The sequence below is a fragment of the Scaptodrosophila lebanonensis genome, unplaced genomic scaffold, assembly GCF_003285725.1.
Source record: "Scaptodrosophila lebanonensis strain 11010-0011.00,11010-0021.00 unplaced genomic scaffold, SlebRS2 tig00000043-arrow-pilon, whole genome shotgun sequence".
NCBI lineage: Eukaryota > Metazoa > Arthropoda > Insecta > Diptera > Drosophilidae > Scaptodrosophila > Scaptodrosophila lebanonensis.
In genome coordinates, this window is record NW_022060545.1 from 6,783,335 (window position 1) to 6,807,273 (window position 23,939).

A 23,939-nucleotide genomic window follows, 5' to 3' on the forward strand; every position below is an offset into this window, starting at 1 on the left:
GATAAACGATGTAGGTGTGAATGTGACAAAGAGCGAAATTTTCTATGACACATCGTTTCGTGGGAGGTGTGGTTGCAAATTTGTAAAATTTAGTGTTTATTTAACAAGTTAGTCCATTAAAGCTAGTGTTAGGCGCAAGTTTAAAGTTAAATTAATCCAGTTTAAGCTAAACATTATCAAAATCTGCAGTCAGTATGGCAGGCAGGCTACCGGCGTGTGTAATCGATGTAGGAACCGGGTGAGTTGTTTTGCGCTGCCCGTCGTGACGGTGTCAACCCAATTGGAAAATAAGGTCGACAGAAGTTGAGCGGTCTAATATAATTTACCATGTTTTCATTTGCAGGTACTCTAAACTTGGCTTCGCAGGAAACAAGGAGCCCCAGTTCATTATACCCTCGGCTATTGCCATTAAGGAATCGGCGCGTGTGGGCGATACCAACACGCGACGCATCACAAAAGGCATAGAGGACTTGGACTTTTTCATTGGCGATGAGGCTTTTGATGCCACAGGTTACTCCATTAAATATCCCGTACGTCATGGTCTAGTGGAAGATTGGGATCTCATGGAGAGATTCTTGGAGCAATGCGTTTTCAAGTATTTGCGCGCCGAGCCCGAAGATCATTACTTCCTTTTGACTGAGCCACCGTTGAACACGCCCGAAAATCGTGAATATACGGCGGAAATCATGTTCGAGACGTTTAATGTTCCTGGTCTCTATATAGCGGTGCAGGCCGTATTGGCCCTGGCCGCCAGTTGGGCTTCCAGATCAGCTGAAGAACGTACGCTGACGGGCATTGTGGTGGACAGCGGTGATGGAGTGACGCATGTTATACCCGTGGTAAGCAAGTTGAAAGCAGAAAACTGACTTGCGTCAGGCTTATCTTATCGACAGTTCATTAATACACAATCATTTTAACTTATTTACTTATCGACAGGCTGAGGGCTACGTTATTGGGTCGTGTATTAAGCACATTCCGATTGCTGGGCGAAACATCACATCATTTATACAGAGTTTGTTGCGAGAACGTGAAGTAGGCATACCGCCCGAACAGAGTCTCGAAACTGCCAAAGCGATCAAAGAGAAACATTGCTATATATGTCCAGACATCGCCAAAGAGTTTGCCAAGTACGATACGGAGCCGAGCAAATGGATTCGCAACTTTACGGGCACGAATACTGTGACGAAGCAGCCTTTTAGTGTGGATGTGGGCTATGAACGTTTCCTAGGACCTGAAATCTTCTTTCATCCAGAATTCTCGAATCCCGATTTTACCATACCACTGTCGGAAATTGTCGATAATGTTATTCAAAACTGTCCAATAGATGTGCGACGTCCTTTGTACAACAACATTGTGCTAAGTGGCGGTTCAACTATGTTCAAAGACTTTGGCAGACGATTGCAACGGGACATAAAGCGATCTGTGGACACACGCTTGCGTATTAGTGAGAATTTATCCGAGGGGCGCATAAAGGTATGTAAAGAATATTTATATGTTGCGCACATGACTCGTCATACGATATCTTCTCTTATAGCCAAAACCTATTGATGTTCAGGTGATTACGCATCATATGCAACGCTATGCCGTTTGGTTTGGTGGCAGCATGCTGGCCTCTACGGTAAGCACGAGCTGATAGCATTTATTTAATAATATCTAAAACCTAAATTAATTCCCATTTTAGCCCGAGTTCTATCAGGTCTGTCACACAAAGGCCGCCTATGAGGAGTATGGTCCCAGCATTTGCCGTCACAATCCAGTTTTTGGCACCATGACATAATCGGTCCATATTTTTGTCCACTTACTCCATTTATTTTTTTGTTCGATTTCTGATTCTGTTCGTACGATTATGTATTCCATGCTAAAGTATTGCTTAGGTGAACCACTTAAGTGTTAGTAATGATTTTCTACGTGTTTAGGTCTAAAGTTGTAGCCGCAGCCAATACACACAAAAGTTAGTGTTGCTTTATTGTGCCCTGTAAATTTTGGTCTATGTTCATTTGTGCGTTTTTTCGGTTTAATTTCATTTAGACTTATATAATTCATAACTATGTCTGCCAGTTAAAATTTCTGCAAGATGCATTAATTTTGCGATATTTAGAAGCATAACTTTTTGTAAACCACAAACACAATACAATACCCGCCCCCAAAGGCCCAACTCTAAACACAATTGCATATATATATAAAATGAAATTGTACTTGTCATAGTAATATTTATATTGCAATAACTGCAAAAGGTTTATACATACATAAAAAAAACAAAGACAATGAAATATTGATGAAAAATCTGTTTGTTATATTGGTAAGCATAATTGAAAAATGGCATTAATTAAATCAATAAAACATTCTTTAAGCTCAAAATGAACGTTTTCCTTGCCAGAGAAATAAAGAGAATAATTAAGTTATATGAAAAAAATTGTGATAAAGCTGTCATCGGTGGAAAATCAGTCTAAATTCTGCTATCCAGTTATCTATTCTCTAGATGAATTCGTAAGAATAAACCACTCACCATGTTTCAAAATAATGACGAGAAAATTTTATTACTGAAACACGTATCGTATTCGGATCGAAAAATTAGCTAGGGTATAGATTTTGTGTCTGGTGTTTTGGAAACATTCAAGAAATCGGGTTGAGTGCATATAAAGCTATAAGTATAAATTGTTTTTAACTTTTATAACGATCGCATATTATGTTTTAAAAAATGTATGCACAATGGCAATTGACATTTATAAGCATCCTTTAGTCAATATAATCGCTGGAGCCTTCTTCCTCGTCATCATTGGTACTTGACTGGGCAGCAGCTGTTTCCGGGGACCGCAAATGCTCCGCAATACGAAAGTTGTGCAAGAAATCGCGCATAGCGTCCATAATGGAGTTCAATGACTGTGTCAGCTCATTGTATGAGGCGTTCGATCCAGCTTTTGAGAAGTGAAAACGCGTATAATATTATACTCCACATTATTACACTATTGCTTACTTTATTAAAAAATAGACTATAGAATAAATTACCTTCAGCCTCAACATTGTCCAGCTGTTCATTAAGTTCACGGGCACGTCTCAAAGCGTCCAGCGGCTCCACGCGTTCCGCTGCCGCTGCAGCTCCAGCAGCTTCCACAGGCGGCTGAACAGCGGCTCTTGGTACCTGTTCCTGCTGAGCTGCAATGTTATTTAAATTGAACGTGGGCAAAAGCGACTGGAAAAACATGGAGACGGAATTGCTCGCGTTTGCTGTGGGACTGCTGCTGGACGACGACTTTCTGTGATTGGGGAGGTTTTTATATTAACGATTTTGTCATGGCAATGGCATGGCGATTTTGTCTCTTACCGCTGATAGCAGTTGACGGTGTCCATGGGAGGCAGCGGATCATATGTCATTATAGCTTGCTTTTCTTTGGAAACAAACACAGCTAGTGGCACCTTCTCCTTGTAGTCGGAGAGAATGACGTGGCGTAAAATAGGCCTTGGTGGTGTTCCATAACGCAAATCGCGCTTCTCTTTGTAATCAGCAATTACAGCATCCTTGCTTTCAATTCGATCCAGAGCTACGTTCACATTCGACTCAAGCCAGGGGAGTACATCATTTTGACGCCAAACGATTTTTGCTCGACAGACATACAAACAGACCAGTTGATGCAATGCCGGCGATTGACTGGAAAGAATATAGTTATTTAAGAGAATATAGACACTTTATATTATAGACAGTTCACCTGCCAGACACTTCCGATTGGAAGTATGAAGAGGATAGCACACGCTTATCTGTCTGCACGGACATTTCGTCAAGCAGGGGTTTTAAAACGCCAGGGAACATAAGCAGGGCGAATTGCAAAGACTGGTTGGCGCGCTCACAGGAGCCATGTAGCAAAAAAAGTGCTAATGCATAAGAATAGGCCATATTGGGCAATTGTGACAAATTACGGGCCACATTCTGTTGTTCATAGTAATCGACTAGCCAATCATATTGCTTGCTGCGCAGTGCATAATAATCAATAACCAAAATCATGGCCAATGGATCAACATCGGGCTGCAGGCTTAACACCAACTTTGATATCTCAAATGCTGTGCGGCAACAGGCACGCTCTTCCATATATTGGGCATGTTTAAAAAGCACAATGAAGAAAGCTCGATTCTCCTGCCGACGATAATCCAGTCGTGAATTACCCGATGTTAGACTAAAGTTTATGTGCAGCGATGACTCGAGGAGAAGCAGAGCACGCTCTATTAGCTCTGAGGCCAAGGCAAAGTCCTCTGTCATTTTGCACAGCTCGCTCAGCTGTATGAGCGAGTCGACGTGATAGGGGCAGCGTTTGATAAGATTGATCAAAAAGTCGGAGTCGGTGCGCTCCAAAGCAGACAGGAACATGTGCTGAATTCCCTGGTAATATTGGCTATGCTCGAATGTGAACCACTGAACCTTCTCGTCGTTAATTTGTATCTTCGGGCTAGTGGAGGAGTCGGGCGTATCGGGCATGGGCAGCGACTTCATGGTTATTATGTTTTTTGTTAACGGTGGCCACGACTCCTTGGCTGAAACCATGTAGGTAGACTTCAGAGTAGGCTTCTGACGACCACGCTTGGTTCTGAAATATAAGGCACGTACATACACATAAATATTTTCTTTTGGCAGTTATTAGTAAGTACTTACTCAACTTTTACAACACGTTTGCCAAACGTACGCCGCATTTCGTTTTGTGGATTGAGATGCTTCAGCTCTACGATGAGCAACTTCTTGTTAACATTACAATTACCAGCCACTGCCAGTTTCTCGGATTGTTTGGGAACAGCATCATAAACCTTTCCCAGCAATGGATCAACTTTATCAAAGTACCGCTCGTTATCCTCGCTGCTTATATGATTGCCGCTTGACTTGACCTTCTTCTTACGCTTCTTTTTTTTCTTCTTAGCCGCAGCGCTGGCATTCGGTAGATTGGTTGCTGCTGAGGCATGCTCCGTTTCATTGTCATCCTCCTTGAACTCACTCTCCGAGAGGCTTTGTTGATTTAACTGCAATTGAAAGTCTGCATTGATGCCGAGTCGTATTACGTAGGCCAGACAGCACTTACCAAATCAAATGGATTCAAGTGCGATTTTCGGTCTCGCACCATGTCCAATTCGTCATTGTCCGAAAGATGTTCATTTTCTTCTTCGTCGTCCTCCGGCGGTAAGGGCAAGTCGTCGCCACCTTGAAGTTTCTTTAGCATACGCACCGACATACTGATTGTTAAATGCTTTGTATTAATTTAATATGCATATATAGAACTTTTAGCTTTACACAAATAACAGCCTAAGCATGCAATGACGTCTGAATCTTTTTTTTTTTTTTTTTTTTTTTTTGGGTTTAAGTTACCACGATGCCCTTGGGTATTGTGGAATTATTTGGCCGCCCACTTATTGGTGAAGTGGAAATTGCCACACTAGATAAATGTAGGATGTTGCTTGAAATTACAGTTTGACTTTTGTGTCATTTATGAAGTTTACTATTGCGTTATATTCTTGAACCGCCTCATGCTTAAAGAAAGAGTGCAGATTGTTATATTTGGTTAGCGATGGGACGCGTTGTCGATTTGTATTATGTTTTGGACATTCAAATATGATGTGTGATGCGCTATCGGGAACGCCGCAGCTGTTACATTTGTTATCGTCGATAACATGCATTTTTGAAAGAGTGACTTTATCGAATGTGTATCCACTAAGCAGTCTATTAATTAGTTTTGTATTGTTTGCGTTAAAATTGCAGCTCTTATTTTGGAACCACGGTTTTCCAAGCGTGGTCGGAAAAAGTGCGCAGTATGCTCTGTTTTTCTCTGCCACGAATCTGGCGTACTCTAGTTCCCATTCGTCATGGATTAGACTGTACATGGTACGCACTGCATCCTTTAAGCTCCATTTTAGCACCATGAAGGTGCCGTCTGTTGTTGCTCTTTTGGCTGCCGTGTCCACCGCGGAATTTTGGGGAATACCCACATGTCCCGGTATGAAATGTAACTCTACAGCTAAAACACTGGAACAGTTATTAATTTTTCTTTTAATGTTGTTTGCTATGGAATTGTTAAGCGAATGATTTATTAGTGTTTGCACGCTGCCTCGGCTGTCCGTTAAAATTGCCACATGGGAAATTCTCAACCAGATTGCATGATCAACTGCCTTTTCAATTGCAATAAGCTCTGAGGAGAGAGACGAGAGGATTTTGTTTGTATAGAAACTATCTACAAACCCTGATTCTTCCTGCAAAAAAGCAGAGCTTGAGTGGCTGGAGGTGACCGATCCGTCGGTAAAATATAGCTTAAAGCCTCTGCTTCTCAGACTGGAGGCTTTCTCATTAAAAATCAGGCGCATGGTTGAATTATCCATGGACTGCTTGTTTCTTGCTGAGCCCTTCAAAAAATCCGTGTCTCCTTTCATTTTTGCGCATTTGAGAGGTATTAGAGGAATCTCTTCAATGTGGTCTAGTATGTTAGCAAACCTCCTGTAAACCCTCGCATAACTAGTGTTTATCGTGCTGGTGGATGACAGCAAATCGCAGACTGGTAAATTGAAAGCAAATGCTTTTGCCAATTCTTTGGCTGTGAGGAATAAAATCCTGAAATCCGGTGGCATCTCTGCTGCCATGTGGTAGATGATTTGAATGGGGGTACATTTTATTAGTCCTAACGCTTTTCTCAGGTGCATATTGGTATGGCTTTTGACCTTAGCTAGGGCTGTCTTGGATAGGCTGCTAAAAGAGGAGCACGCGTATTCCAGCCTGCTCCTGACGAAAGCCTTGTGCAACAAGATTCCTTGCCTAGGACTGACACCGTATTGACAGCCGCTAAAGAGCCTGATGAACGCACATGATTTATTGGCCTCTGAGATAGCCTGACTAATATGGGTGCATGCCGAGTTATTTGCTGTTATGTTCCTGCCTAAATAGCTGATTTGTGCAACTTCCTTAATGTGGAAACCTTGGCTTACCAAATTTAGTTGTCTTCTGCGTGAGCTGAAGTGAATGACTTTGGATTTGGCTGGATTAAAAGATAAGTTGAGCCTGCTGCATTCTCTTTCAAATTTTTCTATTCTTTCACTTAGCGTTAAAACGGCTAAATCAAACTTCTTGTGAAAACAGATCAGAAAGAAATCATCTGCATATTGAAAAAGCAGACAGTTCGAATTGTTTATGGTGTGTAACTTGGCTGTGTAAATGTTGAAAAGAGTGGGACTTAAGCAGCTACCTTGGCAAACTCCTCTATTTATTTCAGCTTTGCTCGACCCCTTTACCAGATATCTGCGTCGGAGGAAATCAGTTATCCACCTTACCTGGTGTGGATCAAACTCCACGGCACGAAGCTGGTGGTCTAAGGTTTCAATATCCACACAGTCAAAAGCCTTTTTTAGATCTAGACATGCTGCCACAACTTGGAAACCCTCAGTCTTAAGGTATTGGATCTTGTTAATTAGATCGTTTATGCATAGAGCTGTCGATCTTCCTTTCCTGAAAGCATATGATCTTTCCGGTAGCAGGTCGCGACTGGCAATATGTTCGTCGAATTTCATTTTGATTAGACCCTCTACTGTTTTTAACAGAACACTAAGCAGGCAGATTGGTCTGTGGTTACAAACGAGGTCAGAGTTTGAGCCCTTTTTTGGTACCGGCACCAGCCTGATCTGTCTCCAGGATTCTGGGAAGACTCCAGCCCGCCAAATGTCGTTTATCATATTAAAAAGTTGATTCTTCTTAGGGTTCGGTAATGTCTGCAGCATCCTATACGAGATGCCATCGAGCCCACATGCCGAATCTGGATTTCTCGCATTCAACACTGACATAAAATCCTCAAAGTTAAACAAAATGGGGACCCCTTCCTGGACCAATGATGTCGCCATACGTGGACAACTGAATGTTGTGGTTGGCGTGTTCTTTACTATCATAAGGAACTCCTCGTCCTCTGCTTTTGACCAGGTGTTAGCTGTCCTTTTCATTCTTTTATAAAGTTTTAAATGTCTTGTTCCATTCCACAGTGTGGGAGCTGTCGTCATTTCGTCAATATACTGCCTAAAATTAGCTCTGCGACAGTTTTTTATTTGGTTTTGCAGCTTTGCTTCTGCTACCATGAGTAGCTCCGCATCTTCCAGCTTTTTGGTGAAATAGAACTTTTTCCTGCAGGCATTTCTAAGGCGAAACAGCTTGTCAACTTCCTCGTTCCACCATCTCTTGGGTACATATTTGTTTTTGCTTGATACCGTAATTGTATTGGTTTTTGTGATAAGGCGAACATTGCCATTGAGTGAATCCAGGTTTGAAAAGTCACTATTAGCGAAAACTCTCGCAATCCTATTATGAAGTACCTTTTTGTGACTTGTATTCGCGCAGAATTGGACCAAGTCTATTAAGACTGGAAAATGGTTGCTGTTTGTTAGTTTGCTGCTTTGAGCCTGCCATCTATATTGAATACTACTCGTATTGCAGAAAGTCAGATCCAGCACCGAGCTTTGACCTGGGCAACGAGAAAACGTAGGGGAGCTGTCGTTCATACATACAAAGCCCGAGTTAGCTGCCGCCCGTTCCAAGCCATGTCCTTTGCCGTCGCTACTGGAGCTGCCCCATGTTGTGGATTTGGCATTAAAATCCCCACATATTAGTGAAGCAATGCTCAATGATGCCGCATACTCGAAAATTTCTTTTGCCCCCTTTTTCAGGATAGACACTGATAATGAGGGGGCCGCATAGATACCGTAAAGGCACAAATTTCTCTTTAGATTTAGGGTCTGAATGCCCATACATTCCATGTCGTTTTTAATCTTTAGGATTTTGAATTTGATTCCCCTTCTTATGTACATCCCTACTCCACCGTATCCGTCTTCCCTTGGCTTTCCATAAAAGTTAAAGTCAGGAATTCCACACTCTGAATTGTCTTTCACCCATATTTCCGACAGAATGGCGATGTCTATGTTGTTGTTTAGGAGGAACATGTGAAGAATTTGTTTGTTGTTGTTGAAAGTCAGGCTTTGGATGTTGAATTGGAGGATTCTCATATTGTTGCTGTGCTTGTCAAGGCCGAGGCGATGCAAATTTGATTTGCATCTAGCTCCGCATTAGCAGCATTTATGAGATCCCTGATTTCCTCCCAGAACTGTAGAGATGGGCCCGCTCCGCTATTTGGGTCCGTTATGAAGTTAGATATTTTCTTTTCCACTATATTAAGTTTTTCTTGGGCTAAAGACACTTTGGTGGTACCAACTTCAAGCACCTCCGCTCTGTGAGCGGTATCTGCCAAGTTATGACTAGTTGTATTGCCGTATCTGGACGGCTTGGGCTTGGATGTTTCCCCGAGAGCTCTGCCTGGAAGCCTAGCTACCCTGGCATATGGTGCAATGGGATGCACCTCCTTCGCCACTTCGTGGCTGCTGTACTCGCGCTTTCCTGAGCTATTATTTAGCCTTCTTAAAAAAGGGAATTCTGACTGATCTCTTAGATCAGGCACCGTCCTCTTAAAGAGAGACGGATGAGTCTTCTTAATTTCTGCTCGGGACATATTCTCCAAGGCCATACACTTTTGAATAGCGAATTCCTTTTGTCTGGCTGCACAATGGGGTGATGTTGCCATATGGCCTTCTTTGCAATTGGCACAAGCAATATCAGTGCAAATGTCCTTTCTCTCATGTTCTTTTCCGCACTTATAGCACCGTGCACTCCCCTTGCAGTGCTTGGCCATATGGCCAAAACGTAAGCAACGGAAGCATTGTTTGAAGTGTATAAACGGTTGTACCGCCACCTTTGTATATAGAAATTTTATTTCTTTTGGCACCTGGTGTCCCTTAAACCAGATCTTTACTCTGGAGGTAGGGACCAAGTCCCCTGTGTCCCTTGATTTTTTGAAAATTCTCTCCACCTGCATTATGGGAATGTCCGCCGACAGGAGTTCCATCATGTGGTCGGTTGACATATACGTGGGAATGTTAAAAATAATCCCAGCCTTTCTAGTGAAATGCTTAAAAATGTTGGCCTCGAAGCCGTGAACAGCGAGAGCTTCCAATGAGGCCAGGTCATTGGCGCTTTGCGCCGACACACAAGTGACCTTACACCTGCCATGCCCTATCCTGCTTACTTCTTCTATGCCACTGATTTTTAGCGAAGAGAGCAGCTCGATTAACTCGAATTGGTTAATCGCTTTGCGTACTCCCATTTCGCTAGCCTTGTCCACATAAACAATAAAAGGACCCTTGTGGTCCCCGTCATACTGCATGGCAACCACAATTTCCTTGTCGACCACACTTTTGCTTCCCGCATTTATTTCATCAGAAGTGGTAGAAATCTTGGAATTTTTCGACTTACATGAAAGTCCGTCCTTGTCAACTTTTACGTCATTTACCGCAGTTGCCTGTTTACCAACACTTGTATTTGGCGCGCTTTTGGTTGGGCCGCATTTGGCTGGCGCGTCGTTCTTTCCCTCTTTAGTTCTGCGAACTGATGGTGCTTCTTCCTTTTTGGGCACCTCGTTAGGGTTGGCGCGGCGACTGGTGGTCCCAAAAGCCCCGGTGGTGCATACTTGTCCTATCGGACGACCAGCTTTACTCCTGCCTGCCATAAAGCCTCGAAGTGCACGTTTCTGCACGAATGCTGCGTTTCTGTTGAAATCGAATCCTTTAATTAGTTTAAAAGTTGCAAATCAATAAGTAATGTGCTGTAGCACATTAAAACCGAAAAAAGTTGCTGATAAATTCAAATTCCACGAACTGCCCGTTAGCAGAAAAACGAAAAAACTTGAACACTGATACCCGACCGCGATGTTGTCTCCTCAGAAACCTAAAAGCAACTGGACGTCTGAATCTTAATACGTTTCTTTTTCTGTTAGCCGTAGGAAAACACTATTCGGCCTTGCCGGATCGCATGAGAGATTACTAGCACCTAATTAATCCTTCAATCATATTAAAATAGTTTATAATTGCGGGCGTGGTAAATTATTATAATGCTGAAGAGTCAAACTCTGATGTGATTATTATCGGGAGCGCTGCTACCTATACATAATTTATTAAATATTGTTCGCGCTGCTTACGCTGTCTTATCGTGTAGTCTCTGCAAATTTTTGGGATTCGGAATAACTAATTCAATGATCATTTTGCAACACTAACACGCTGACGCTGATTCTTCTTCTTCGTCGCCGCGCAATTTTTGCAAAGAAAACCTTGTCTGGCGGAATTTCTGTAGTAAATGTGTTAAGTGGTTAAACAATTATTTACAAATTATTCCTTTGCAAACGGAAGCGGTTGTGTTATTTGCACAAGCGTCAAGATGTCTAATATTGTGCTTGATAAGGATTCATTTTTGCGTCGAATAAAGCGGCTCTACACAGAGTGGAAGGTGAGGCAGTCTCAATTTTTTTTTATGTCGCGGGTGCCGCAAAAATTATGCCACTAGCCAATGTAATATCCTTGCCACAAGCTGACGGGCAGTTGGGCGAGATAATTATAATTTGCCAATATTGTGAAATTGCTTTGTTTTTCAAACAAACAAAATGCTCTCAAAACTTAGGTTAGAACGCGCGCGGCACAGCGGACGATTTCATACACTATACATATGTATGTGTGTACATACATATATATGTTTGAAAGTATGTGTGTATGATGTGCGATTTAAATCTTTACAGGCTCCTAGTGTTGGCCACGATGATGCCTTAAGCAATTTGGACTGCATCATGAGCGTGGTGGGCGTAGATGAGGATATAGTCTACTCAAAATCCATGGCCCTGCAACTGTGGCTGCTTGGATACGAGCTAACAGATACTATCTCAGTGTTTGCCTCAGATGCCATCTACTTTCTCACGAGCAAAAAGAAAATTGACTTCTTGAAACAAGTCGAGAATATCAGTGAAGAAGGCGTGCCGGAGATAAAGCTACTCGTGCGCGATCGGGTAAGTAGCGCAGCATCCTACGAATCGACTTCATAGCTAATGCCTATATTTTTTCTTAATAGACGGATAAGGATAAAAACAACTTTGAAAAGCTTATTAAAATTATACAGAACTCGAAAAAGGGCAAACGGCTTGGAGTTTTCACCAAGGATGCGTATCCCGGTGAATTCTGCGGTAGCTGGAAAAAGTCGCTGGATGAAGCCCGTTTTGAACATGTCGACATTAGCGTTATTATTGCATATTTGATGTGTCCAAAAGACGAGTCTGAGGTCAACTATATGCGTAAAGCTTCTCTGGTATCAGTGGACATATTCAATAAGTATTTGAAAGACGAGATTATGGATATTATTGATTCCGATAGGGTGAGCTAACGCCTATTATTTAAAAACAAGGCTATTTATATTTATCGCTCGGTTTGCAGAAAGTCAAACATGTCAAACTTTCGGAAGGCTGCGAGACGGCTATTCAGGAAAAGAAGTACACCGGCGGCTTGGAGCCAACATATTTGGAAATGTGTTATCCGCCCATCATACAATCGGGCGGAGCTTACAGTTTAAAGTTCTCAGCTGCCGCAGATAAGAATCATTTACATTTTGGCGTTATTGTATGCTCGCTGGGCGCGCGATACAAATCATACTGCTCGAACATTTCACGCACGTTCCTTGTTAATCCCACTGAAACCATGGAGGAGAACTACACGTTTCTTGTGAACGTTCAGGAAGAAATACTAAAGCTGCTTGTACCCGGTGCCAAGTTGTGCGATGTGTACGAAACCACGTTAAGCTATGTGAAGAAAGAGAAACCGAAAATGGTCGATAATCTCACAAAGACATTCGGCACGGCAATGGGAATTGAATTTCGAGAGAACTCCATTGTAATTGGGCCTAAGTGTCAGGCATTAGTCAAAAAGAATATGGTCTTCAACGTGCACGTCGGGCTTTCGAATTTGTTGAATCCAGAAGCTGCCGATAAGGAGGGCAAGACTTATGCATTATTCATAGGTGATACGGTACTCGTTGGCGAACAGGCGCCAGCGAGCGTGATGACACCATCGAAGAAGAAAATCAAAAATGTAGGCATTTTTATAAAGGATGATGATAGCGAGGAGGAGGAAGTCGACAATAAGAAAGCTTCCAAGGACGATCAGGGCACCGAGATACTGGGACGCAGTAAGCGAAATGCTGTGCTTGAGTCTAAGCTGCGAAACGAGATAAACACCGAGGAAAAACGCAAAGAGCATCAACGAGAGCTAGCGCAGCAACTGAATGAAAGGGCGAAGGAACGTCTGGCCAAGCAGGGGAACTCTAAGGAGGTGGAGAAGGTGCGCAAGAACACTGTTTCCTATAAGTCAATGAGTCAAATGCCGAGAGAACCCGATGTGAAGGAGCTAAAGCTGTATGTGGATAAGAAATACGAGACGGTTATAATGCCCGTGTTTGGCATTCAGGTGCCGTTCCATATATCCACCATAAAGAACATTTCGCAGTCCGTTGAGGGGGAGTATACCTATTTGCGTATCAATTTCTTTCACCCTGGCGCCACAATGGGCCGCAACGAGGGCGGTCTCTACCCTCAGCCCGAGGCCACCTTCGTTAAGGAAGTGTAAGTGAAGGCACATTATAATGGCTGCTCTATATTTTAATTTAATTTTTTTCTACAGCACCTATCGCAGTTCAAATGTAAAGGAACACGGTGAAGTGGCTGCACCGTCTTCAAATTTGAACAACGCTTTTCGACTGATCAAGGAGGTGCAAAAGCGTTTTAAAACACGCGAGGCCGAGGATCGCGAAAAGGAGGATCTGGTGAAGCAAGACACCTTAATATTGTCGCAAAACAAGGGCAATCCGAAACTTAAAGATTTGTACATTAGACCCAATATTGTGACAAAACGCATGACGGGAAGCTTGGAGGCGCACACCAATGGCTTCCGCTACATTTCCGTCCGTGGCGATAAGGTGGACATTCTGTACAACAACATAAAGAGCGCCTTCTTTCAACCCTGTGATGGAGAGATGATCATATTACTGCACTTCCATCTAAAGTACGCGATTATGTTTGGCAAAAAGAAACACGTCGATGTACAGTTCTACACAGAGGTCGGCGAGATCACCACAGATCTGGGCAAACACCAGCACATGCACGATCGTGATGATTTGGCCGCTGAGCAAGCAGAACGCGAGTTGCGCCACAAGCTCAAGACAGCATTCAAGAGTTTCTGCGAAAAGGTCGAGACCATGACCAAGGCACAGGTAGAGTTTGATACCCCGTTCCGTGAACTCGGCTTTCCAGGTGCACCCTTCCGCAGTACAGTGACGTTGCAGCCCACATCCGGTTCCCTCGTCAATCTTACGGAGTGGCCGCCATTTGTCATCACATTGGACGATGTGGAGTTGGTCCACTTCGAACGTGTACAGTTCCATTTGCGCAACTTCGATATGATATTCGTATTTAAGGAGTATAACAAGAAGGTGGCAATGGTGAACGCTATTCCGATGAACATGCTCGACCATGTTAAAGAGTGGCTCAAGTGAGTAAGCAAAAGGCATTACTAAGAGTTGATTATAATGGTTGATTTAAACCTGTAGCTCTTGCGATATTCGGTACTCGGAGGGCGTGCAGTCATTGAATTGGGTTAAAATTATGAAAACGATCACGGACGATCCGGAAGGTTTCTTTGCTGAAGGCGGCTGGACCTTCTTGGACCCTGAATCGGGTAGTGAGGATGAAAATGAAACCGCTGAATCAGAAGAAGATGAAGCCTATCAGCCCAGTGATGCTGAGACCGACGAGGAATCCGATGATGATGATTCGGAATACTCTGAAGCGTCTGAAGACGAAAGCGATGACAGTGACGGTAGACAAACATGTCTTTCCAGAATTTTCAAGAAAATTATTTAAAAACATATTTTTTTGCAGAAGATTTGGGTTCCGATGAAGAATCAGGCAAGGACTGGTCTGATCTGGAGCGAGAGGCCGCCGAAGAAGATCGCAACCACGATTATAATACAGACGATAAACGAAACGGCAAATTTGAATCGAAGAAACAGTCAAAGAGTTCCAAGCACAGGTATAAAGAGTTATCCCATTTCCATTATCTTACCATAGGAACATTGACCTCACTTATGTGGAGGCCCGTTTTTTTAACATCGTGTACTTAAAGTTAAATACTTTCTTTTTAACTATTGCATTATGCACACACAGTCGTCGCGACCGTATGGAGCAGCGATCATCGCACAGTAAAAAGCATAAGTCGAATTCCTCCTCTACTTCTTCACATTTAAAATCCTCCAGCTCCAAACACGGCAGCTCATCTAGGTTTGTTAACAACAAATTACACACATAACGCAAACAAATACACATTCATTTACACAAATCCTATCATTCGATCGACACGCCCTCAACAAAGCATAAACCCCAACAGAAAACTACATGAGAAATTTTCTTTTTAACTCCTCTGGTCAACTTAATGTTTATGAAGTAAAATAGGTCTGTAGGTAAAGCAAATAATTTGTAAAAGCTCAAGACAAATGATATATTAAATTTACTATTTTTTAAAGCTAATAAATTCATGCAAAATTTCTAATTGTACATTTTTTTATAATTTTTTATGATGTTTTTTTAATTCTTACAAAACAATTAAACAATTGTTTGGATCTAATCATTAGGAAATGTCAAATAATTGGCTAAAATTTTACTATTTGTTTATTTTATTATATTTGTTATATCGGAAGAAAACTACTTTTAAAGAAAGGAGGACTTTTGTGTTCCGATTCAAAATAGCAGGACTAATAAAAAGACTTCATAAACTATGCGAAATTCTGCTCAAAATTTTTAACACATACCAACACCATTTTTTGTTTTGTTTTGCTTCTTAAAGTCCATTCAATAATAAATATTATTTTTATATTACAATTAATTCTTAATCTTTTTAAAGCCCCACGAAATCGTCCAAGGATAAATACAGTAATCGCGACAAGCATCATTCCTCCTCTTCGTCGGGACATAAGAGTAGCAAGGACAAAGATAAGGATCGGAAACGTTCTCGCGACGATAGTCGCGAACATGGCCACAAGTCGAAGAAATCACGTCATTGAAGCCACGCACCACGTAAGGATTGAGCGAAGGACGGCACATTATACGTCTTTATGTAGTTTAAGTCGACCTTTATACATACATATATATTATATATGTATAACGTACATTTCTACGCATAATGCTTTGTATTGTTAAATGCGTTCATAAGGTCAACCCGCCCTAAATACAATTTCCAATTTATACATACTATTTATTGTTATAGGCAGCAGACGTCTTTTCTTTTACTCGTCCATTCATATTTTTTGTATTTTTTAACTCTCATTGCACCATTGAAGATTGTATTACAAATTAAATAATGATAATAATATTAATAAACCTATGTTTAAGAAGCCATTTATGTATATTTTATTCGTTGGCTACTTGTTCCAATGCCCAAGCAGATGACGATACGCATGCACCTCATTGCTGTCCCGCCGCCCAAGGCGGGGTTGTTGAAGATGTTTGTTCGATTGGTGCTGCTGTTGTCTGTGGGATGCGCTGCTGGGCGCCAGTGTGGTAAGAGCGGCCACGCTGCCGCGTCTCATCTTGGCATCAAACATGTTGCGGGTCTTGTTTATGGGATAACGCATTTTGTTCTTCAGCCAGGTGGTGAAGGCACGCTCATTATCCTGCATCTTCTTCAGCTCCTGCTCACTGCGACTGAGCGTCTGTTCCAATGCAAAGTGCTGCTTGCGTCGCAGCTGCTGATCCCGTCGGTCCAGCTGTTGCGCACTCAATCCGTATTCGGACAGGTAGCCCGTGTACCGCGGCAATTTCTCCTGCAGCGAGTGGCGATGCTCGCAACAGGTCTTGTAGTTTAGTTTAATGTCCGGCACATGTTCCGTCGGTCTGGGCTTGGCCTTACGTCGAAACGAGAAGCGACGTGTTGTGAAGAAGTTTTTTGTGGATTGCTCACTTCTCTGGAGTCCCCTGCTTTTGTTACTACTCGGCTTCCCATTAGGTTGTTCATCTAAATCCTCGTCCTTTTTGTAATAAATGCTGCGCTCATTGAGTTCGAAATTGTCGGGTATGTAGGAAGCCACTATGATAGACAAATCATCGTCTTCATCATCAGCACCATTGCTTTGGAGATTTGTTTTTGTTGGCCCTGTGAGTTCATCAATCTTGGCCTGCTCCTCAGCACCCAGTGTTTGGTAGAGACTTTTGTACGCCTGCCGGAGTCTCAGTCGTGCTTCGTTAATTGCACGTTCATCTTCTTCGCAGTCTGATTCGGTCAGTAAATTGGTCAAACTTTTATTATCCGATTCGCCATCATGGTCGAATGTTATTTGGCGATCCAGATGACGTTGATTGATTGTCGTGGGAGCTGCCTCATTTCGTTGTTCTGAATCGAAGAGATCGTTCTCATCCACTCCTGAAAAATCATCGTCGTCGTAGTCGTTGTCCTTTATAAATTCGGACTCTTCTGGTTGTTGAGAAGGCTTTTGGTTTGGGATGGTTATTGGACTTTCCATGTCAACAACATCGAGTATTTCTTCAGATATTTCTTCCTCCTCCGGTTCCTTAGGATCTTGTTCAGTTTCCTGTAGATGCTGTGGCTCAGTTTCCGCCTCAGGTTCGGTAACTTTGTTGTCTTCAATGAACTCGGATTCCAAGCTCTTCAATGCCGGCGCCTCTTCCTCTGCAATTGGCGCGAAGTGTTCACTTCTAAGTGTTAGTCTTGTCAGTTCTTGCACCAGCAATATTGATGAATCGTCCTCTTCTTCCGTGCTGTCCGAGTTTGATTTATTTTGTTCGCACGGGCTCGGCTCGTAATCCTCCAGATTTGGGGCAAAGGTAACTTTGCGCCCATTTGCACTGTCGCTCATGGTACCAGATGCCGCATTAGGTGGTGGACCCTCATTGTCGAAGAGCTCTTTATTGGCCTCCTTGATTTTGTCGACAATGTTGTACTCGTTGACTGGCTTTAGAACTGCAGAATAATCCATTAAGAGGGACATGTTGTTATTGTTTTCGATGCTCTATAACGACTTAACTTTGGTGTAAAGTACAACTTACAATAGACCTCACAATCCTCGTCCGATTCCGCCTCGTGCTCATACATCTCTGGGCTGACTTTGATTCGCGACGAATTACGAATTTGTACTTCGACTGCGTTTGTGTATTTTTAGACAGTTCTATGGATATTGCGTGTGTGTATGTTTGTCTGTCTGTCTGTCTGACTGTTTGTTTGTTGGCCTTTTCGGTTTTTTTTTTTTTAGGGTCGTACAAGTACAATAATTTATGATCCGTGCTTCTTAGTTCGATGCAAGTGGCTAAAACTTTCCATTTCGTGCCGCCCCCAAACCTGGGCGCTCATTAAAGTCGAATGAACTTCAATATAGCCGATATAGGAGGCACTCCAAAGCAGACACGACAAGCACATATGTACGTTTGTTGTGGTTATCCTGGTGGCGAGAGCGACATGCCACCACTCAATGTAAAATGCGTCCAATGACGCCGTGCCGAGCCCAGAAAGTCAATTGGAATTCCAATTTACTGGCTGGCCCAATGTTTGATCGATGCCGACGATGCGACGTCGCGTTGACAATTTGTACTTTGCTAATGGGGTGGGGTAGGGAGAGGATTTAAGAGATAGGATATAATAGCAAAGCACGACAATAACAGAGCGAGTTTTGTTTCGAATTCCATGCACTTTATTTCTTCATACCGCTTACTTGGCTAATATGCACATTTAAAGCTTAATATTGCCGGCGAGCATCGGCGATGGCTAATAAACTAGAAAAATAAACATAATTACAATATCAATATATGTGTCTAACTAAATATAGCTCTATAGAATGTTAACTCTATTGAGCAACGCATTTGATTGTTTCCCAAACGGTTGTTTTCCTCGTATTTTCATCGCCAATTTATAATCGGAAACAACTTTGTGGTCTTAACTATTGAGCACTAGGTAAAATTCATTTCGATGTGATGTTATTTCTTGCCACGCCCTGCATTCGGAAGACGAGGCCTCAATGGTGCAACAGTGCGTATGAGTGTTGTGTGTAGTTGGCATAAAATGGCTTATATATATGTATTTATGCACGAGACATGTGTGTTTATGAATAACCAGTGAATAAATCGACTTTCCCTTCCCAACTATCCTTGAACTTTGAAGTACTCGCACATTAAAATATCAAGCCTGTTAATCAACGATTTCTTTCGTTTCTATCTAATGAATGAATGCGCTCGTTTGACCGCGTTTGCAAATAGCGGTTATTAAGTTTTTCTTATTATACGTTAAGAACCCAAGTCGAAACTAGTTATTGTTTAATGATTTATTATAGAACTATTAGTCAGTGAACGTAATGCGAAATGTCGCTTAATGATGCAATCAAAACAACTTAATAATTGAAATAAGCAAAAGCCTTCGACTAAACTGAGTGTTTTCAAGCTATCAGACTCAAAATCCAAAAATCTATTTGATTTGTCAGAATCAATTCAAATGTTTACAAAAGTTGCTGGAACTATTTTAAGATATTGGATTTTGTGAAAAATAAATACGGACAGACATGCAAATATTTTGCACGCGAATTGTCTTGTTAATAAATTAAAACAAATTTTATGTAGCATTAATCTAGATTTTGGTATAGAATTCTGCGAATTATTTGTTTTAATTAAAATAATATAAATTAAATTGTTTAGAAACTCGATAAATAAGTGTAAAAGTTATTTGACCGTCTCACGCTCAAACCTAATCGATTCCGGTAAATTTGGTCGTAGTCCCACACGAAAACTGGTCTGTATATGTAACAGATTCTACAAATTATATAATTATTATGTGCCTGATGACTCCACATACATATGTATATAGGTTTCACATGCTTATCCATTCTCCTATAAAGGCAAACCAATTGGGATTTTAGAAGTCAAATCTTGGTTTAATTCCATATTTCAAGAACAGTTTGGCGTAAAATCAAATTCCTATAGAGAACTATTTTTGTATTCTATGTAAACACTAGTTGTATGTTAGAATACAGCAAAAATTTATATGGAAACAAACTAAATATTTGAAAAGATACACATCGAATTCTTTAAAAATTTAATGACATAATTTGCTTCAAAGACAGTTAGTTGGACTCTGCCACTTTTTCAACAAATCTTACTATTTACTTCGGAGATATAGAAAACAGAGCTTACGTGTTGAGCACAAATTCGTATTACAATAAATTTGCAGGGTATTGCGTATATCATAATCTATAAGGCCTCACATAAAAGAACAACAGTGGCTACTTCGAATTTTTTTTCACTATTTGCTGTTTGATTTGTAAAAATTAATAACAAAACTTTTGGGAGCTTTAAAACAATGTCGGAGCGGAAATACTATAAATATTGATTGGAAATAGTAGCTCAGAGTGCTCTTAACTACAATTGCCAATCAATGTAATATTCAAAGTCTACTCTATATGCTGCGCTTCCTTGCGAAGTGCTTATAGGGAACATTACGAATGTACGAAAAACTAATCTTAGAGCGAAACAAAGCTAGAAATTACGTTTTACGTATTACTGTTATGTAGGCGATGCGACAAGGCGTTGTGGCTTCAGACATTAAGTGCTCGCTTATAATATGATTTTGGACGTACGAATATGTCATATGAATGGACGAGAAATAAATATATAAGAAAAAACTTTTTGTCAAAATAACATTTTTTAATTTTATAAAAAATACAATTAATTTAATAAATGTACATAGAAGTGTTAACTAAAAAACGTTTAAGCTAAAAACTCATGTAAAGTTTATTTATTAACGAAAAGTAAGAAAAAACTCCTTTAAAGTAAAAAATTTAAGTGTATAAAATAAATTTCTTTTATTAATTTTTTTTTGCCATCTTTAATACAACCATATTAAGTATAACCTAAAAAATGTACATAACATTAAGAACTAAACAGCGGAAATTTATGGGCAATGGTAAAGAGTTATGAGTTTTATGAGCGGTGAATAATTAAGGTTTAGTCTATGTGTTTCATTTGTTTTTAGTTCTTTCGAGGACGGGCAGATGTGAATTTGAGGGCTAGAAAAAAGTTTGCGCAGAAAGTCTATAACTATAAAAACGTACATTATATATTGCAATATCAGCGCTTTTACTTACATGGCTAACAGCTTGGGTTTTGTTTTAAGATTTTACATACGATTTTTAAATAATGTTTTATAACTTTAGTTCATTTACCATGAAGTTTTATAATCTAATTTATGTTTAGGCGTACTACTAAGACGCGTCAATAGAAGGCGCATCCATTATATCCCATATATAGTACATATATTTATAGATTCGTGTTCAAAAATCGTAAAACATTTCGTTAGCTTTCGCTTCTCATATTTTTGGTGCAATTAAATTTTACAAATAATTTTTAAATTACAATATACTTTTTTGTTTTGTTATGTTTATTCTAATGCGCTCCACATTTAGTATCATATATAAAGTCTTTCGTTTTTTAAATAAATTTCGAGTGTGTGTGTGAGTGAATGAGTCAATGTTTTATAGTAAAACTATAAATCATTAATGTACGTATCATTTGCACTTCTGAGGGTATACAAAACATTTCTGAGTACTTGCTATGAAAACATTTTAAAAATATGTATTGCTAGATTCGGTTCTTTGTTATGTAGAAATTTCACCACTAAACACAGAAAAAAATACATACACAAAACGATTTCGAGTTAATTACAATTAAAAAATAGATTTATATATAAATATATATAGACAGGGCTTTCAATCTTACTGCTCGTTTCGTTTTCTTTTTTGGATCAACCAAGAGTCGCCATTTATGTGAATAATGGTAAATGGTAGAAGTCGAACCCTCGATAGCCCTTCGCGGCCAGCCAAATATAGACGACGTGATACGCCCCAGGTATAAAGCAAATAAGTCCAGCAACAAAGAATACAACACCCTGTGATGTATTGTGTGGATCGGCGATAGCAAAGGTGCCCATCACAAATAGACCGGTGCCAACAATCAGCAATGTGAAGGCGGCCAGAACTGTGCGCCAATTCTCACGCACCTTCGGATGCCGCCAGCAATATGTGTTCGTCTCCTCGGTCGGCAAATTACCATATTCTTGTATCAGCGAGTCACTGTCCCTTGAGGTTGTGTCTTCGGTGTATTTGTTATAGCCTCTGAAGCATTGTTATGTGGGGGAAAGGAAAATGATGAAATTTAATTAGTGACCCGCTTATCAGTGATACAAACACATTCGGATTATCATTGCTCGTTTATTTATTTTGCATCGCTGGATCGCTGCCAAGCGCAATGACGCTGTCTCGCAAAGATTACACTAAAAATTTGTAATCAAATAAAATGAAAAAAAAAAATACATGTGTGTGTGCATATTGCCAAAGGTAAGAACGAAGCCGTACAAATGCACGCGATTGCGAATGCGTTGTTAACTGGTTGGGCCGCCGCCGCTTGGCCTTCGAGTGCGGTCAACGGCGACGCAATGACGGGAATACATTAGACGTCGGGCATGTTATTTAAGAAATATGGTAAATTATACCATCTATAGGTATGAACAAAATTTATGCGCAAAATATTTTTCAATTGAATGCCAAATAAGTCGGCCGCCAACTCAATATATAAGATAGGGGGCGGAGGGGACTTCCCATTACCAATGCCCGCCAATCAGACAGACTTATAGTAAATCCCATAATTACGTCGCTCGTTGCTTTTTGCCTTACAACACGCCATGCATGCATAATGTAACCACTAACCAGTGGCGAGTAGTTGGAAGAATAGAGGCACGAGCATGGAAAAGAAATGGAAAAGGCTGCATGAATAAAAGAGGAACACGCGCTAAAATATATGCAAATGTGGTCAATTTCCGCCTAGGAAGCGGTAGTAACGCTGCCCTTTAATGAAACGGCGCGGCATAGCCGACCAAGCTGCAGTGTAGGGTACAACATACACTTGTCATGCACCACATTGTTGTTGATCTTTTTGTAAAGCAAATGCAAATAAACAAAAACAAGTCAGCAGTTTAACAGTCATACGAAGAAGCAGCGTGTCAATTAATTTAAATAGCAGCTTCCTTGTTAAGTGTCCATTGAACTGCGCACGATATTCACAATAAACAACAATAATAACAGCAGAGGAGTCTGAATCACCAAACGAGCGCGAACCTCTTAAATGGTGTCAGTCTGCATCTTGGTCAACGCCAACACCTGCTGCCCACGCAAGCACCAAACAGAGCCAGTCTGCTACGCATCCGCAGCCAGCAATACAGGCGAACCCGTTTTGCTTGGGGACTTGGCTGGACATACATACATACATACGTGTACATACATATGTAACTTACTTTGGATCCTGTATGCGTATGGAAACATCTTCGGTGGAGCGGCCTTGTTTGGCGCTCCCACCCCGCATTGGCGTTGATATCACTGTGGAGCCATACACCCGTATGGCCTCGTCTGTTTCTTCTTCGAAAGCGTCGTGTATTGTGAAGCCGTGGCCCCGTGCGCCGTTGTTGTACATACTGCTGCCTTCTTTGGTGGTGCTCGGTTTGTTGTTGTTGCTATTTATATTATTTCTACTATTAATATAGTAGTTTAACGTAAAAGAACTGCCTGCGCGATTTTTCAGTTATCGACAAGGCAGACCGCGCGTCTATTGCTGCACTTGCTGCATTTTTCGACACATTAAACCAGGATTGTTAACTTTTTGCACCGAATATTCACGCAGTATGTAATGTGTTTTTCTTTTACACAAAGATAATGTGCAGTAAGAAGAAGAATATTGGACATGTTAGTGGTGGGTGCAAGCCTTGTAAAAACATATCGGCTCACGCAAAAGTTTCACGATTAAACTAAATGGATATTCTCTTCCCAATATAGTTCGTTCAATTATGAAATAAATATGATCAAATTACTGGGGAAGATGTATAAAGAATGTAAAGAACGCTATGGTTTTACTTTTTTAATCTCGATTGAGAGAATATAAAATGGATGTGTCACGACCACCAACTCTGGATGTGTTAAAAATGTTTTAGCC

The 23,939-nt window shown here is 41.0% G+C and overlaps 5 protein-coding genes across 7 annotated transcripts; 2 read left to right on the forward strand and 3 right to left on the reverse strand.

The window, feature by feature from the left end:
* Positions 1-61: 61 nt before the first annotated feature.
* LOC115623158 (actin-related protein 3) lies at positions 62-2,358 on the forward strand. The gene is made up of 5 exons (XM_030517372.1): positions 62-238; positions 344-839; positions 937-1,473; positions 1,535-1,618; positions 1,682-2,358. Exons 1-5 carry the CDS (start codon positions 195-197, stop codon positions 1,775-1,777), a joined length of 1,257 nt encoding a protein of 418 aa, XP_030373232.1. The 5' UTR covers positions 62-194; the 3' UTR covers positions 1,778-2,358.
* Positions 2,359-2,532: 174 nt separating this feature from the next.
* Positions 2,533-11,050, reverse strand: LOC115623157 (transcription factor 25). The gene is made up of 7 exons (XM_030517370.1): positions 11,022-11,050; positions 5,058-5,208; positions 4,640-4,998; positions 3,705-4,574; positions 3,323-3,646; positions 3,007-3,254; positions 2,533-2,915 (listed from the first exon to the last, which is right to left on the reverse strand). The coding sequence occupies exons 2-7, from the start codon at positions 5,205-5,207 to the stop codon at positions 2,737-2,739; spliced, it is 2,130 nt and encodes a 709-aa protein (XP_030373230.1). The 5' UTR covers position 5,208; positions 11,022-11,050; the 3' UTR covers positions 2,533-2,736.
* A 118-nt stretch (positions 11,051-11,168) lies between these two features.
* LOC115622784 (FACT complex subunit spt16) lies at positions 11,169-16,160 on the forward strand. Of its 3 annotated transcripts, none has more exons than XM_030516842.1 (9): positions 11,169-11,326; positions 11,613-11,876; positions 11,939-12,238; positions 12,298-13,478; positions 13,537-14,403; positions 14,462-14,730; positions 14,796-14,943; positions 15,078-15,191; positions 15,811-16,160. In XM_030516842.1, exons 1-9 carry the CDS (start codon positions 11,258-11,260, stop codon positions 15,968-15,970), a joined length of 3,372 nt encoding a protein of 1,123 aa, XP_030372702.1. In that variant the 5' UTR covers positions 11,169-11,257; the 3' UTR covers positions 15,971-16,160. The 3 variants fall into 3 exon arrangements, with proteins under 3 accessions (XP_030372702.1, XP_030372701.1, XP_030372704.1); XM_030516841.1 differs by having other exon boundaries at positions 11,258-11,326; positions 14,793-14,943; XM_030516844.1 differs by lacking the exon at positions 15,078-15,191 and having other exon boundaries at positions 11,258-11,326; positions 14,793-14,943; positions 15,811-15,970.
* Positions 16,161-16,191: 31 nt separating this feature from the next.
* Positions 16,192-18,015, reverse strand: LOC115622785. The gene is made up of 2 exons (XM_030516845.1): positions 17,970-18,015; positions 16,192-17,883 (listed from the first exon to the last, which is right to left on the reverse strand). The coding sequence occupies exons 1-2, from the start codon at positions 18,013-18,015 to the stop codon at positions 16,328-16,330; spliced, it is 1,602 nt and encodes a 533-aa protein (XP_030372705.1). The 3' UTR covers positions 16,192-16,327.
* A 2,734-nt stretch (positions 18,016-20,749) lies between these two features.
* Positions 20,750-23,756, reverse strand: LOC115622716 (transmembrane protein 134). The gene is made up of 2 exons (XM_030516754.1): positions 23,248-23,756; positions 20,750-22,072 (listed from the first exon to the last, which is right to left on the reverse strand). The coding sequence occupies exons 1-2, from the start codon at positions 23,421-23,423 to the stop codon at positions 21,721-21,723; spliced, it is 528 nt and encodes a 175-aa protein (XP_030372614.1). The 5' UTR covers positions 23,424-23,756; the 3' UTR covers positions 20,750-21,720.
* Positions 23,757-23,939: the final 183 nt, after the last annotated feature.

Excerpts from the sequence above, each read along its gene's own strand:
- LOC115623158 (XM_030517372.1), top strand. The coding sequence starts at position 195 with ATGGCAGGCAGGCTACCGGCGTGTGTAATCGATGTAGGAACCGG. Across the intron at positions 239-343 it reads GTAATCGATGTAGGAACCGG|GTACTCTAAACTTGGCTTCG; the intron begins GTGAGTTGTTTT and ends TTTCATTTGCAG. Across the intron at positions 1,474-1,534 it reads TATCCGAGGGGCGCATAAAG|CCAAAACCTATTGATGTTCA; the intron begins GTATGTAAAGAA and ends CTTCTCTTATAG.
- LOC115623157 (XM_030517370.1), bottom strand. The coding sequence starts at position 5,207 with ATGTCGGTGCGTATGCTAAAGAAACTTCAAGGTGGCGACGACTTGCCC. Across the intron at positions 3,647-3,704 it reads CAATCGGAAGTGTCTGGCAG|TCAATCGCCGGCATTGCATC; the intron begins GTGAACTGTCTA and ends TATTCTTTCCAG. Across the intron at positions 3,255-3,322 it reads ACCGTCAACTGCTATCAGCG|AAAGTCGTCGTCCAGCAGCA; the intron begins GTAAGAGACAAA and ends CCCCAATCACAG.
- LOC115622784 (XM_030516841.1), top strand. The coding sequence starts at position 11,258 with ATGTCTAATATTGTGCTTGATAAGGATTCATTTTTGCGTCGAATAAAG. Across the intron at positions 11,327-11,612 it reads GGCTCTACACAGAGTGGAAG|GCTCCTAGTGTTGGCCACGA; the intron begins GTGAGGCAGTCT and ends AAATCTTTACAG. Across the intron at positions 14,731-14,792 it reads CGAAAGCGATGACAGTGACG|AAGATTTGGGTTCCGATGAA; the intron begins GTAGACAAACAT and ends ATTTTTTTGCAG.
- LOC115622785 (XM_030516845.1), bottom strand. The coding sequence starts at position 18,015 with ATGTATGAGCACGAGGCGGAATCGGACGAGGATTGTGAGGTCTATT. Across the intron at positions 17,884-17,969 it reads CGAGGATTGTGAGGTCTATT|TTCTAAAGCCAGTCAACGAG; the intron begins GTAAGTTGTACT and ends ATTATTCTGCAG.
- LOC115622716 (XM_030516754.1), bottom strand. The coding sequence starts at position 23,423 with ATGTACAACAACGGCGCACGGGGCCACGGCTTCACAATACACGACGCT. Across the intron at positions 22,073-23,247 it reads ATACGCATACAGGATCCAAA|AGGCTATAACAAATACACCG; the intron begins GTAAGTTACATA and ends ACAATGCTTCAG.